The sequence below is a fragment of the Pocillopora verrucosa genome, chromosome 8, assembly GCF_036669915.1.
Source record: "Pocillopora verrucosa isolate sample1 chromosome 8, ASM3666991v2, whole genome shotgun sequence".
Taxonomy (NCBI): domain Eukaryota; kingdom Metazoa; phylum Cnidaria; class Anthozoa; order Scleractinia; family Pocilloporidae; genus Pocillopora; species Pocillopora verrucosa.
Window position 1 is genome coordinate 11,176,630 of NC_089319.1, and position 16,699 is coordinate 11,193,328.

Consider the following 16,699-nt stretch of genomic DNA (forward strand, 5'->3'; position numbering starts at 1 on the left):
ATTTTTTAAAAAATTTAGATTGAAATCTTATGGTAATTTTCTATGGTAGGGTTTGCCATAAAAGATACCGTTAACTGCACTATTCACCCTACCCTACTTAGGTTCGGGTGCGTAGCAACTAAGACATCTAAATGAGGACATTAAAAGAGATTTGGAAAATATTCAGAACATCTTGCGCCGCAGTTATGTTTTGTTTTTCATAACTAAGTGGAATGTTCTTTATCTACTGGATGCGTTAAATGCCCTAAAACCTTCTTCAAGAAGGTAGGGCAAATAATGTTTTTCACTTCTTACCATGAAATCCTCGAAGTCTGTTAAATCTAATGGAACAAATACTCATGGAATCCATGGAGACACGATCACAGCGACGAATTTGGTAAGGTCTAACCCTATTTGTGAACAGAGAAATAACAGCGCTTGAAAATGTCATTACGTGACCTCTTTAGTTACCCGTATTCTTGTAAATGGTTAAGGCGATGATTTGATCGTAAGTCTTAGAAGGCGCCTCTAATGCTCACTTTCTAAATTAATGAAGCTTGCAACTGATGTAATTAAAACACTGCTTTGATCCCGCCAGGATTAAAACCGCATCATTATTGATGCTTGGAACTCCTTCGTTTTGATGTGCGACAAGCTGCTTTTCATCCCAGAAAATCTGTGAATGTTTTGGCGATGAAGAGGTTATAATGATGCTATTTAATGAGCAAACTAATGACTAACTGAGGAACTACATAATCATTTCATTTAAATCACACGATAGTTTTAATTGTTGTAGAAAATGCTTTGCAAAAGTATATCAAGGAAAGCTTGCACAAACAAGAGATTTCTTACGTATCATGCAAAACATGATTTGTACAATGTTAAAAATATTAACCTTACCTGGTATATATATATAAATGTTTGAGTGGATTCGATTTAACTCAGTGACCTGGGTTAGGGCTCCAAGGAATTAATTCGAAGACCTCATTTGTTATCCATTCTTTACCAACCAACAACTAGAAACGTATTAACACCAAAAACATCTGTTTGGATTCCAAATCAGAAACAAGCCAAGGAATGGTAGATTATGAACCTTGCACTTACCCATAACGAATTGTGATCTACACCCTGATACCATGTTAGCCTCAGAAAAATTTTGATCCAATCTTGAAATCTTGCAAGTCTTTGAGATTACGCTACAAGGAGCTGCAGTTTTGTTTGTTTTCTTATTAGATTGTAAGGTCTTGACCTTTTTCTTAGAATCGCATTTTGCACTTTATTCTCTACTTTTCTATCAATGGTATTTTTTGGTCTTTAAGGAATTGCAGTTTGATCTCCTTATGCCAAACATTTTTTCCACTCCCAACTTCCATGCCTGGGAGATATGTAACTCTTGCAGCTCAGACCTATCTTTGATTTAGGATTCCTTTTCCTTTGTTTTAAAAAATGTTAATACTTGATAATAATTTTGAAAGGGAAGATAATAACATTTAAAATGATAAAACTGATCCTCCACTTATACATCATCTGTCTTGATATTAAGAGGAGTTTCAATATTGATAAAAGCTGGTTAATGGTGGTTTACAGCTGCCTATAAGACTTACTGCTGTCAGGTAAGCTTGCAAGCAGTCGCTCTTGTTTAGGTTTCTCCTTATGGCTCCTTTTCTGGATGCCCAGCTGCTTTAGTTACACCATTGGCAACTGCTTATGGCAAAAGTTATTGAAAGCTCTGTGTAATGAGAGACTGAAGTCTCCTCTAGTGAGTTTTTTGGCCTCATTATTCATAATGGTGTCAATTATTTTAGATATTTGATATTTGTTTTAAAAATTATGCTGAAATATAATCATCATTTGGTGTTGTTTTCTAGGTTGATAAGCCAGATATTTTACCTATTAAAAAACAGGCAGCAAAGAAGGCCATATATCGCCGAGCAATTACACCATTACCTCCTAAAACTACCTCAACTGCTAAACCAACTTCAAGACCACAAACTTCCCTAGGGCTTTATAATGAGAAGGATGGTAGCTTTGATGTTTTGTCAACTGAGTCCAGACCAAGCTCCGCATTTGGATTCAACAGCAATAATGACAGAACAGGAAGTGGACACAAAATTTCCAGGTACTTAACAGTTGATATACAATTCAAACTATTGTTCTAGAGGATGCAGTGGAATCTAATTATCTTGATTATTTTATTATAAATCTGATATTATGAAAAATTTGTGATCATCTGCAGTCTGTAGATAATTAACACTCAATGATTTTCCTAATTATTAATCAACCACCTTGTCTCAGACTCTCCCCAAAACCTTAAAGTCAGTGAAATAGGACAGCTTGATCTGAGAATTAAAAAAGATATCACTTATTAAACATGCTTGTAACATCCTTGAAAAGAAACTCTGGCTATTTGCTTTATAGAGATAAATTTCCAAAAAAATCTAAATTTAATTTAGTTCAGAAGATTTTGTTTCTCTTTGGGAGACTGTGGGGTTGGTTCTTTAAAACTATCCAGGAGACTCTCACATTAACTGGGATTAGAATAATGTTTGAACAAAAAGTGGTATTATAGTGAGAATTGTATGCTATATTTTTGATATACACACAGATTGAAAAGTCCTCAAAAAGGTAAAAGTGGGGTCAAGAGCTCACAAAAATCTAAGAAAGTTCCACCAAAAGCCAGAGTGGTCTGGAAGGATCATGCTGAACAGCAAGGACAAGCAACAAACACTGATGCAAAATCGTCAAATGCTGATCAACCAAAATTAAATGGCAGTGGGAGTAAGTTTACTAACCTAATGAATCAAGACAATTTTTTACCTTAATTGGCAGTAATGTTGTAATCTGATTGGCCAATTTGCCATTGTTGATAAGGGTACAGACAATGCTGCTTGCATCAATGTGTCAGGCACTGATCACTGAAAGAATCCTTTTATTTGAGATTGATATTGTGATAAAAATCAAACTGACAGTGGTTTAGTGTGGTCTATACCAATATCCACAGTGATATTTTCATCATAGAGGCAAAAATTTGTTGCAGACTCTCTCACTTGCATCTCATAATCCACAACATTTTGACCACTGTAATGACAAATATCATTGACAATAAGAGTACAGATGGTGAGACTGTCCTCAAGCCAATGTTGATTTGTTAAATTGCCATTTTTTCAAGGTGGCCTGCAATCTGTTAGCCCTTTTGAAATTATAGTTATGTAAATTTCTGGTTCATTATTTACTACATTACTTACGTGTTAGAATAAAGGCATACTCATGGCTTTGTTAGTGCAAGTAGTCTCATCTGGCACGGTAAATTAGTCGGCATACATGAGCATGCCTGAGTTCAAAGGTTTTGATCAGCATGCCTGAAAGTTTCCATTTAAATTATAAACTGAAAATGAATAAAGGGGGTAAGTTTCTAAAGAAAATGTGGCACTGCATATTTGGGGGATATTACAAAATAAGAGCCAATGCTTTAAACATCAGCTTTAATCAAAAACTCTTTACGGTTGGTAATTTTGCATTAACAACCCAGATAATTGAATTATCATAAATTATAAACTACATTTTCTCTGTCATAATTATCTAAATTGTTAGGCAATTCTTTAACTCCTCAAACATGGGCAAGGAGCTCATTAGACAGAGAGAGAGTTCTTCCTCGTCGACGCACAGGATTCAATGCAGGTGCCCTTATTCCTGGATCTGTCTCCACCATGGTGTCCCTCCCAGAAACTGATGAAAATCAAAACATGGCTTCACTAGCCTCCCCTTCATTTCAAGATATCTTGGACCATGATGCAAGTTCTGAATATGATACTGATCTGGAGGAAGACTTTCCAGGTAACTATTAATAATGCCAGTAGTGCTTAAACTACAGTTTTAGTCACTTGCTGATATAAAATTGTTACAGTGCAGTTTAATTTTTGTGTCATCAAACAACTGTTTTATTTTCAGTGCCACGAAAAGCTTATGATCCTACTGGAAAAAATTTATACCACAAGTTATGCAAAGAGGGAGGTGAGATAACAACTTGTTCATATCGCATTTTGTTGATTAGAAAAAATTGTAACAAAGTTTATGTTTATGATTTTGTTTGTAAAGGTGATTTTATTGAATAATTCAATGTAGCCTTTTATCATCAGATGTTACATTAAATGTCAAAGATTATAGAATGTTAACCATTATCAGTGAAAGTAGCTCAACTCTAGATTCATTTAAGTCAGAAACACAAAAAGGTGTGAGTGCTAGATCACTATTTTCATCCTTTTATAGATATTATAATTGGCCTTAAAATTTATATTTGGGAGTCTTCCTTTCCTAGATTATTCATCTAGTTGGTTGATGGCTCATTTAGATAATTTTTAATGCAATAAAAATTTAAAATAGTTGTAATTTTCTTCAACAGATCTTGTTCCAGTTTCATTCCTGTCTGACCGCCTCAACTGTCAGGAAGTGATCATGAAACATCATGGGCTTGGATCACAGGGAACATTTCCTATTGCTAGAGCTCTTATTGTATGTTCATTAACCCTGTACTCCCTAACATCAGCATGCAATTTCCCCATACTGTTCTCTATACATTTCCTATGTCACTTATAAAGAGAATTTGTCTAATAATTAAGAGTGTCTTGGGTTCATGATCATTTCCTTTATTCTTGTGACCTCGATGTTTGATTCAGGGGTGGTAATCTTGGGAGAAATTAGAAGCTTGCCACTCTTAAGGGCTTAAGGGTTAACTTAAGGGTTTATATGTGTTATTGAAAACCTGGGAAGCCAGGGAATACTGTAATATAATTTCCAACCTTTCAAAGTCATGAAATTTGATATAAGGTCATTCAGTGTCATGGAAAATGACTGAATGTGTTATTTTTGAAAAATAATGTAAGGAAATCTTTGTCATGTGGTTCTTTTCACATTATAAGGGTGGGGTCAAATTTGCCACAGGCAAAGACATAGTAGGGGGCAAAACAAAGATTAAAATGTCACTATTGTAAAAAGCCTAGAGGTAACCAGCAATGGGCATGCTTGATATGCCTCGTAGTTTGGAGCAAAGCACAACTAAATCTTCACAATTTTTTTGTTTTCTATCTTCTTTGCAGAAAAACACATTTACAGAGAAGTTAGATTTGACAGATAACTATATAGAGGCAGCTGGAGGGGTAGCGCTTGCCAGAATGTTGCTGGACAACTGTTACATCACTGAGATTGTAAGCTACTAAAACTCTGAATCTACATAGAATGCTTCTAAAGAGCTTTTTAATTCCAGTCTAGATATGATTTTATATAAATACATATTTGAGTTCTTTCCAGTGCAGTAATCATTTATAACATAATTAGACAAAGAAAATGAGGTATTTATTTCTGCATGTTAAATAAGGAGTCAGAGAGAAATATCATGATAGCATGGTTTACATTCATTTACTTCTTGGACATTTAAAGAGATCATATTCTGAACACTTTGTTTCTGAAGACTTTGGCTTTTACTCTGAGCCATTATTTGTGACAAAGGGTAAACCATTCTGTGTGTTCATATGACTCTTCCAAAATCTGCTTCAATGAGCATCAAGAAATCAATGTTGGTTAGAGTTTCTTTTTAGCAGCTTAGACAACAGATCTAGACAGGAAGTTATAGCTACTGCCAATCCGAGGGTCACACTTAATCCAGGTATTGTTCTATTCCACATGACATTATAGTGTAATCATAAAACTTAAGTATAGTATGATTTCAGTGAACTTCAAGTTACTTACTTTAGTAATTTGAAAAAGGAATAGATAGTTACATATACATTAGCTGTGTAATATTTAATGAGAGTAGATCTGAAAAATAGTGTTTTTTCAAACACTTGACTATATGTATCTTAACCAGTGTGTTAAGGGACTGTTATGCTGCATCGATTGGCTACGTCAGTTGATAGGGGTGAATTAGCTACAGAGGTGAATTATGTATAGCTGACATTTTGTGCAGTTAACGATTTTCAAGTGGAGTGCAAGCACATTAGGGAAAAACAGATGTCAGAATTGTCACCTTTTCAAAGCTCACTATGAATGATTGTCACTCTAGAAAGACCAAAAATAGGTCTGATGGAATAAGCACCTAAAGATTCCCCAGTGTTAAGAAGAACACTTAACCATGAGAGTTATTTGTATGAGACATGTTTTCAGTATCCAATGACATACTTCAGTCAGTACTAATATGGATTTTAAAATGTAATAAATATAGATTTTAAAATAACTGATTTCTTCAATATAATTTATATCCTGAATATTTACAATTGTGATAAATGATAGTGTTGTCTCTATAAATACTGTCCTAGTATAAATCATCATATTTGAAGTGACAAGTAAATATTTAATTGGATATACATTTGAATAAAGACACTTTAAAAACTTGTTTAACTTATTGAAGAATGTATTAAAATGATTATTTCATGGCAGTTTTTAATGAAATCATCAGTGTTATCACTAATAACTTAAAGGTGAGTTGAGTCTATTTTCCGCAAATGATGCTAAACTTGCTTAATAATAAGTGCTGCATTGATCAATTCTAAAAGTTTTAAGTTTTCTCTGCTAGACAAGAATCAAACTTAAAAATTTTTATTTAACTAACTATAGGATACATGTCATTAACATAGTTATCTCCTGAGTTGGAAGAGTGTAACCTTGGCAACTTAGCCATGACCCCTAAAGGAACTGGCAGGCACGGCACTGTGAAATCAGTCTGTTGAATGATTGGCTACATGTGATAACGAATGTGTGGCAAACACTCACAGTTAGCACATACCATTACTCATAAAGGTCATTACAAGTAACTGCACAGAGGCTTGATTTAGACTTTTTCTTGACAAATTTCTTAATCAGTAAATCAATTTGAATAATTTTGACTTCTTTGACTTTAAATATAGAGTAGGAGTACACTATGAATACAAAATGTTGATAAAAAGGAAATGATTTACACCATGTTTAACAAAGCAGTGGTTATCTTTCGTTTGGCTCATTGTGGTCTCTTCTGTTTCTGGATGCAGCTTTATGCCATGAATTAACTCCCAAGATCTGATTGTTAATTCTCTGCTCTGGCTGCTACACTTTCCTTGTAAAGTGGTTATGAGATTTAGGGTTTGATCAAGGTAATATCTTGTACCTGATAAATTTGAGTATTCTCACAACTTGTTTGCTAGATAATGTGTGAATACTCTAAGGAGAAGTTACACGTTAATCACTTCTGGGAGTTAAAGGGTTAAATGTACACTGATCACAGCTGCCATCTTTTGGTACTGATGTATCATGTTTCATTCATAGAACCTGTCAGAAAATTTCCTCCGTTCAGAGGGTGGCTTAGCTTTTGCCAGCATGTTACTGAAGAATCAGTCTTTGGTAAAGTTGGTGTTAAGATGTGAGTAAATAATTTAGTAGAGAATTTTAAAGTCAGAGTTTTGTTGAACCTTTTAGAGGAAGGGGTAAGATACACTCGTTGAAGAATGGTTACCACCATTACGAGCTTATGATAAGAGAATGTCCCACGCACTGATTGATACCATTCTAGGTAAACAAGGAAGGGTGATGACAACTTGGCGATACCATTTCTTGGTCAACTTTGATGATTATTGTGATTTTTTAAATTATTTTCCATCCGTATTCTGATATCCTCATCTCCCGTCTTTTTCCCTTTATTTCGTTCTCTTGATTTTCATGATCTTCTTTTTCTTTGTTTTTTTTTTTTTTACTCAAGTTTCCTTGATTTTCCTCATTGTAATCAACGCATTAGCAACAAATTTAAGAGGAGTTTTATTTCCTGACGACTCGACCGAACTCTTCTATCTACACGCCATTGCCAGTGGTTTTTAAGTAAAGTATTACGAACATAATACATCAAGAACAGATCGACTCATTACAAGATTGGAAATAACATAGGAAATACAAATAACAAGAAATATGTATAGCATAGGCAATACTAATAACATGAGGAACATGGGACACTCGACGAAAGAGCAATTTACCTGACGATTTTGGAATACGGCTGCATAAGAACGTACTTGCGATTACCTTTTAACTCGAGCTCACACCTTTTTTATTTATATAATAAGTTTATATAATAAGCTCATATAATAAGATAATAAGCTCAGTTATGCACGCATTCTGATTGGTTCTCACTTATGATCTATTGGAGGACAGACGTATAGATGACGTCATCATTAAAACTTTTTTAATCCTTTATTATATAAAACAAATAGATTCCAAGTTGCCGTGCGTCTGTTCAGTAAAAGATCACAGAGGACGTCAAAATGTGGTAAGAACAGAAAAGTGGCACACGAGACGCAGCCGAGTGTGTCACTGATGTTCTGACGTCCTCTGTGATCTTTTATTGAACAGACGCACAGCAACTTGGAATCTATTTGTTAATTGCATGATTCGCGCAAAGGTCAAATTTATATGGATAGCCGCGCGGACTAGGGCTAGGAGGGGGAATTGGTTTCTACTCTCATTTTCCTTTTAACATAACAGACAAGTAAACTTGCTTGTAATTTTGGAATTTATCAACTGAGATGATGATTTAAATTGGCCACCGTAAAGAGTTTCAAAGCTGACGCTTCAAGCGTTAGCCCTTCGTCAGAGCGAATGATCAGTCTTAGCCTTATGTTTTGCCTTTTTTCTATCTTTCTCTCACTCTAGCAAATCACTTAGGCGACAAGGACGCCAAAGCCTTTGCAGATGCCCTGAGAGAAAATCGAACTCTAACATACCTCGACCTGAGCCACAATGACATTGGAGAGATGGGTGGTATTTACTTGGGAGCAGGACTTGTAAGAAGCTAAGAAAATACCATTTTTTCCCCTAAGTTCTACGCATTTCTTTTTGTTTAAGCGAGAGAGCTGGTTGCTTTATCGTGTGGCAGTCCTCCAGATTAGACCAGAACAACAAGAAAATATCCCGGCAATTGACGACCCAAGCTGTTACTGTCGCGCTTCGATTTACTATCTGAATGCTTGCAACAGGCTATGTCCACTTACAGTGGCTGGTTAACTGATAATTTGTTTTTTTAGGGCCTGAATTATGGCCTGAAACATCTGGATGTCAGCTGGAACTGTATAAGGTTCAAAGGTGCTGTTGGAATGGCACAGGGCTTGAAGGTAACTCACATTCACCGTTGAACTTCAGTCGTATCGCTCACCAGCTCCCTGTTGGCTTGTTAGCTCAGTTGGTCGAGCGCTGCACCGGTATCGTAGAGGTCATGGGTTCAAATCCCGTACGGGCCTGAATCTTGTTCAGGTCCTATTTTCAACTACTCGTTTCAGTAGTGTTCTTAGCTGCGTGAATCTCTTACATTCGTTTCTTCACCGCAGTGCAAATATACGAATTTCATATATCTAAAATCATTGTTCACTTTTCTGTTACTCATTTTGTGTAACCCTTTAACTCTTATAAGTGAGAAAGACAGAATTTCTCCTTACAATATCGATACAATATGAAGCAAAAAAGTGATGAGATTTAATAAATGTCAATTAGGGGATTATTAGTTGATCCAATACCAATTCTCTGAAGTGATGGGGGGAATTGTTTGGCAGACAGTAAGGAGAATTACTAAATAAATGAGATTAATGAGTGACAGGAGTAAGTAATTTTTTGAGGTGCATGGTTTGATTATCTTTTTAAACTTTGAATTTCTGCTTTTTGTTCTTGCAAATGGGAAAGGTCTTAGATCTCCTAGGTATACTGAACTGTTTCATTTGGTCTTGTAACACCAGACGAATGATTGTCTAGCTCATCTAAACATTTCTTGGAATGGCTTATCGTTGCTGGGTTGTGTTGCACTTGGACGATTTCTAAAGAAGAATGAAGCTTTGGAATCACTCGACATAAGGTACCAATTCCTAAAGAAGTACAAAATAAATACATGTTTAGAATGTTACTGAAAAGAATTTCGAAACGTAATTTCGACACACTAGTCGACAAAAGATAATTTCTATAATTATTACTTGTAGTAACAATCGTATTGGACTATTGGCAACACAAAAGCTAGCCCTTGGCATTGCTGCTCATCCAAATCTCAAGGTTCTCAAGGTAAGTGAGAAAATCAGCGTTTTGCATTAAGATTTTAAAGTTAACACCTCTTTGTCGAATACAGGATTGCAATGGGTTTGCTTGAAAACGCTCTGTGATTGGTCCAGAAAACTCGTACCACCCTCTCAACCAATCAAATGCAAAACTAAAACCAATCGCGACTTAGTCATCTGCATTTTCTCGCGTCTCAGGCGGTTAGCTATGATTGGCTCCTGGAGAGATATTCCATTGTTCGGATTGGCTGTAGTGACTACTGGTACATGTAGTGCTTTTACGCAGTTGAAATGCGCGTTATACTTTATGTTCAAGAATCTCTTTTGAGGTATTCGTGCCGTGGTTTCGGTGATTGACAACGTTCTTGGTGGTTTTTATTTACTACAGATCGGTAAGAATCCAATAGGTGACGGAGGTGTTGAGACACTTTTAAATGTCATTAAAGCTCATCGAGCAATCAAGTTCTTGTCTCTTGAGGTATGCTCATGAAGTTTTGACTTAAAAGATTGAGGTAATTAGTTTGTAAGGGTCCGTTTGGCTGTAAAATGGGAAGAATTAAACACTTACTAGATTACCAACATGAAGTTATGCTGTAGCTCGCTCAACTTTCCTACGTTAACCATTATATCAAATTTTTATAATCTGGTGCGTGATGCGTTAGCGCTTCTTCAGTTCAGCGGTTGCATTGACCAAAGATGCAAAACAGGAAACATAAGAGGGTTAAATGAGGGTGAGTTGACAGATGGCACAGAAACATTGGCAATTAACAACATTGGAAGAGGGTGAGGGGCGAAAGAACGTGATGCTTTGTTCTTGAGAAGTGTCCCAGGTAATTATGTTTAGGAGTGTTGGAAGGTTGAGAGTTGCCCAAGCGTTTGGACGGGTGGAAAGAGAGAGTGGTGATGTAGGGGCGAGGTTTCTGTCATTTTTCACGACCTTAATGTGCGGTAACGAGGTTATAACGCTCGAAGTGTCAAATTTTCAAAATTCCCAGTGGTGGTTGACTTCACCTCTCGATGGAGAGGTGAATTTCGTATAGACAGCCACAAAGGCTACCCTACATGGTTTAAAAATAACAGAATTCAATTTTTTGATTTCGTTACTGCTTTTCGTAATCCATTTACTTTTTTAGGACATCACTGTATCTCCAAAAATATACGATGAAATAAAAGAGATCGAGAAGGAAAAGGGTGTCACTATTATTACAGGCGGTATTGGTGGTTATAAAAGACCCAAGGTTTGTACCTTTTTATGCTCATTTCATTTTTGCTGTTGTCGCGGCGAGGGGCTGTCGTCGTCATCGACCCAAAGTTCCCCTTCCATATACAAAAATGCTGCTCGATGATTTATTGGAAAAAAAACTATTCCTTGATTCTTTGGGACTCTTTAAGATCCAATCTCGTCCTCACATCTGTTTTTTCAGAACAAGGTTTCACTGAAAAAAAATTAACTAGTTTCCAAAAATTGTAAAACGTTTTTATCATTTTTCAATTTTTATAAACTTCCTTAAAGTTTCCTTTTTTTGCATCAACCTTGTATTTGATGCTCGAAGCTTATAATTAGGTGACGTCATAATACGTGTCATTCAAATGTCACAGGATGTGACAAGCTTGATCTCCTTTGCCATCCTTTCGCATCACACGACATGCTCTCTCTCCTCGTGTTGCGTGACAACACCAAACAATGACTGTGAATGATTGCCCAGCTAGAGTCTGTTCGTCAATTTTTAAATTTTATTCATTATTTTGAGGGAATATTTGAAAATAACATCATTGACCTATTCATGAAAACTCACTCAAAAACTAGCTACTTGATACGGTCTACCAGCCAGTTCTAATGGAAGTCAAAAGCACAACAAATCGTGAGTTATGCCAGACAGTTGCTATAAACGCAATACTGGCTGAGGCTTCAAATCTTAACGACTTTCTAATAGGCTCCTTAAAACTGTCGGTTAAGGTTAGTAAATGGCACGTGTAGTTTATTGGGTCTTCTAGAAACCGAAATTCATGAATAAATGAATGAAGACAAACAAACGACCCAACGAACCATTTGTGTTTTCGTGTTTTTCAAAAACCAAATGACGCTCTGTATTCCTTTCTTTGTCTCTGTGCTTATTCCAGTTACTAATAGAAGCCACGGAAAGGTCGTTAAAATAGTCTGATATCAGCTAGAGACGGCTTAAGTGCTGATATATTAACAGACTTTTTGTAGACTTCGGTCGTTTTCTTTTTCGGGTTTTGTGGATATTCCAACCGTTTTCCGAGGTCTTTTAAAAGTGGTGAAGCCTTATGACTCAAATTCCGTAATGGCCTTCAAGAATGCCTTTTCATCTATTCCGAAGATGCTCGAAATTTTTAGCCTTTTGTGTATTTTTCCTTATTTGAATTTAAATATAAAGATGTTAGACCTCTAGAAAACTGCGACATATGTAAGAGACAATTGACTAAGTGTTTTCTGGGTGACGACAGTGCGTTTTTATTTCAATATAACACACTCTAATGGCGCCAGAAACATCTTAACCTTGCGATTTAAACGGCCCATATGTTGTGGTGGTTGTGATTTTGGATATTTTCGTTCTTTCTAAGTACGGAAAAAATCGTCTCGGTCGGCAGAGTTAGTTACCGACGTTAAGAGGCCGGGGAGGGAAGGGGAGGGGGGTGACCATTCCCTTTTTCGGCCTAAACAGGTATATTCCACAAACAGGGTATAGGTTTCGGGATTTTGAATCTCCCGAACAACGTTTCTTTCAAGACATGATGTCTTGAATAAAGCGAAATGGTGGTGCTGCGCAGTTTACATGGCCTTTACTATCAATTATTTTTCAATTTGATTGAGGTTTTAATATCTGACTATTCTGGAAGTGACTCTATTTTAGGCTCCGAATTTTCCCTTGCGAGTGCGCTCCTCTCCGTCCCCCCAGCCGCCCCCCGGTTTGTTAAGGTTACGTAACGCACAAGGATGATTTGTCTTACAACAAGGTCTGTCTACCTACTTTTCCAGTTCTTGCAAACTCCATTTGAAGAGATTATTTTTTTAAGAATTCCCCATCGATGCCCATTCCTCCTTTTTTTTCTTTGTCGTTCTTTAAGTCATTTTATCGTTTCAAGCTGTCTCTTGGGCAATTTTTGACAAGTACCCTTAAAATGACTTATGGCTATTGATAAGCCGAGAACACTTCTCATATCATCGGAAACATTATTTTTAAATTACCTTGTTTTAACACTTGTGACCTCATTTTCATACCATGAACTTTAGACGAGACAGTATATAATTAAGTGGTACAATTTTAAAGAAATATATTGCTTTGCTAATCATAACGCTTTGACGAATGAAATACGTTTCAAAGTGTAGGCAATATACTCGTATTTTATCTGCACGTGACATCGAGTATTGGCATCGAACTTTGTTCGTTAAACAGTGGTCAAATTGACGTGATAGTTTCGAGAGGAGCCACTCCGACTCACAATAATATATTTTACTATTAGTCTTAATTTGCCTGCGTTCAGTTGTATTGTGAAGTACCCTACGTTTTATTTGAAGTAATTTGCTGTAATTTGGTGCACAGGCTGCGAATATATTTTATTTTCAGACAGTGAATTTTCATGTTTTGCAGTGGAGTTTCTTTTACCATTGCCTTTGAATAAGTAACCACAACGTAAACACCTCTTTAAAACACGATTTGCGTAGGTTTGTAATCCACATCAGGGCAAAGGTTTGGTATAGTTTATGGTTACTGAAATCATAAGAAGTCCCCCGATGGTGCAACAATCATTTTCCATTCATTCAGGATCTCGTAGATTCAGTTACGATTCAAGAATGTCCTTTTTCCATGATACTTGCCGAAAACATTTGTCACTTTATGGCGTCACATATATTATGAAGCTCTCTCAGCTTCTTTTAATAAACTGTTTATTTTTTATTTTGAATTTGCATAATTTTTTAGTAGAATAGCGTCATCTTTTAAGTGTTTTTCTCAAAATTATTTTTAATCTTTCAGGAAATGCCCCCTGGTATGCGTATACTGCTTACTTTCATTCAAGATAACCGGCTTCGCCTGGTTGACTGGTTTAACCAGTTTGACAAGGACCACAGTGGTGGTATTTCTCGCGAGGAGTTTAAGATCGGGCTGAAGGAGACTGGGCTTGTGATGACGCAGGTATCATTCGGTTTTTGATTTGATGGTTTCTCCCTCTGATCTACTGTTCCCATACAGATCATTATTTTATACTCAAATTTGAGTTCCTGTCTTCTTCCATTGCAGAGGCAGCTTGATCGTTTGATTGACTTCATCGACATAAATGACGATGGTGAAATTGAGTACAGGTAAATGGCTAATATTATTTTCTAAAAGATTGTCTAATCCTTGGAGGATCACAATGACCAAACAAACGAAGGAAAATACCGCAGAGGGCCAATGAGAACTCGAAATAAAAACATGCAAACCACCTAAAGCGCGGGAAAACGCGGTTGGCCAAGTTTCTTTTAGTTTTAGTTTGTATCTAATTGGTTGAGAGGGTGATGTTTATTTCTGGTGACATTTCTGTCCAATCAATAAATCAATCAATCAATCGATCCCGGATCAGTTTCTAGACTTTATTAAAACTTGTTCTAACTTGATAACTGTGTTTCTCTCGTTTCCTCCAACAGTGAACTTATGCGAGGTCGTGAGATTACAATACAAGAAATTCGCCAAGAGAAAAAAATTGAAGAAAGGCAGAGAAAGTTTGATGAGGAGCGCATGCGTCTGCCTAAACTAGAGGGCTACGATTACGACCTTATGTAAAGAGGAAACTGGGGGACCGGTACTACGCCGGTGAAGTGTTCAGGTCTGCATATGCATCGAGGGGACTGGGACAGGCAACATTTATCGCACAGTTGTAGAACAAGAAACGTGTCTTATGTGCATCAGTAGGAAGAGATGCTGTGTTGAACAGTGACGTGATATACATGGAACTATTGATTATTTATTGGCTCTGCAAAAGTGAATGTGATTGTGGCTTTTAAACCGGGAATGGCCGAAATAGAGCTCGGAGATATTCGTAAATGTTCGAATGCTTGGAAGTTGAACAGCTAATCTATGGTCAAGGATGGTCGACTCTGTAAATATGCACTGTTACTGACATTTTAAGTTAACGAACGAAATTTGTTGAACTTCAAAATTTTTTCCACCCAACTTAATTTATAACTGTCAGATATAATATATTTTTACTTGCTCTTAAAAAGACGAGTCGTATTTCGAAAGAATCGAACTGATGATGTCTAATTTATATGTGTGGAGCTCATTTTTATTGCAAAAGATAGTGATTAAAGGCAAAGAAAGTAATCATGTTTTCGAATTGTTCTCCATGTTATTGTTGAAATAATCGACGCCTAACAGTAGATATTGATTATTATTACTATAATTGATACTTTACAATAGTAATAGGACTGAGTGGAGTCCAATTCGGTTTGTAATCATACGAGTGATAATAAAATTGGACGACCGCATAGCGGGAGTCCGATTTGTTCATCACGATTATGATTACAGACCGAATTGGGCGACACGAAGTCTTATAACCAAGTAATCATAAAAATTACAATTTCTGAGTAAAAAAAAAAAAAGCCAAGTTATGAAAGAAAGGGAAAATTTGCATTAAATGGCTGACAATTTCGGAGTCTGTACACTGTTTCTATGATGATTGAAACAGTTGCTTGGTTGATTTAAGCTACAACTTTGAATGTGATTGGCTTACTGGACTGTCCAATAACAAACTTTCCGTATAACAAACTGTCTGATAACAACTTGGCAAGTGAATTAGGGAAAACTAGAAATTTTAAACCATTCAAAATCGAGGAAATTGTAATTTTTTTTATTAAAACAAAATTAGTTGTAAAGATGACGATAATGAAAAATGAACTAATGTTGCGTTGAGATGATTTGATGAAAACTCTTACCGTGAGACAGGCGGCAATGAGCGAGTTTTACTCTTCCTCTAATATAGTACCTTGAGAGATAGCTACAGCTCTTCAGAGGCTTAGAGGGATTAGTGATGAGTCACCACCAAATTTGTAAAAACCAATTATGTACTCTTTTTCCTTCCCCGACTTTTGAAGTACCCGAAAGCTATCACTTTCAGGTTGACCAACTCAGTCCACTAGGGTGTCCCTTAAGGCGTGTTCACTGACATTGACATTCAATGCAAAAATCGACTTATAACTTTACGTATACGCTATCTTATTGTTTTATTTTTATTTTTATTTTTATGAACTCTGTCTTCTTATTTAGACCTTTTGGTTTGTCAACTTTGAAATTCCGCGTCAACCTGGACATGGTAACGAAAGGAGAGCTTAGAAGAACAATGATTTCCCATCTCTCTTTGCTTGCTAGGCTCAACTTACTAATCCTGCTTTTCAAACTGAAAGAATTCGAACTGCGTGAAATCCCTCATTGATTTACGTCATTCGGTATTAGACCCAAATGCTTTTCTTGAGACCTCCTGTTGTAGGAAACGCGTCAGAGAGAGATCAGTGCAGTAACTTGCTTTTTCCTTGCCGTCTCAAATTAGGTTCTTTGCGGCGAGACTTGTCGGATTTCTGTCTGTAATATAATTCAAGGTGTAAGAGAAAGGTATCATCAAATCAACTGGGAGGTGGTTGTTTTTGTTTTTAAGTTACATGAGAGGTTACGCCTTGATGA

The 16,699-nt window shown here is 36.3% G+C and overlaps 1 protein-coding gene across 1 annotated transcript; it reads left to right on the top strand.

The window, feature by feature from the left end:
• Positions 1 to 7: 7 nt before the first annotated feature.
• LOC131779212 (leucine-rich repeat-containing protein 74A) lies at positions 8 to 15,402 on the top strand. The gene is made up of 17 exons (XM_059095740.2): positions 8 to 376; positions 1,848 to 2,098; positions 2,585 to 2,757; positions 3,571 to 3,813; positions 3,928 to 3,990; positions 4,379 to 4,488; positions 5,073 to 5,180; positions 7,270 to 7,363; positions 8,641 to 8,771; positions 9,012 to 9,098; positions 9,714 to 9,829; positions 9,951 to 10,029; positions 10,411 to 10,500; positions 11,156 to 11,260; positions 14,021 to 14,179; positions 14,285 to 14,346; positions 14,671 to 15,402. Exons 1-17 carry the CDS (start codon positions 296 to 298, stop codon positions 14,804 to 14,806), a joined length of 2,088 nt encoding a protein of 695 aa, XP_058951723.2. The 5' UTR covers positions 8 to 295; the 3' UTR covers positions 14,807 to 15,402.
• Positions 15,403 to 16,699: the final 1,297 nt, after the last annotated feature.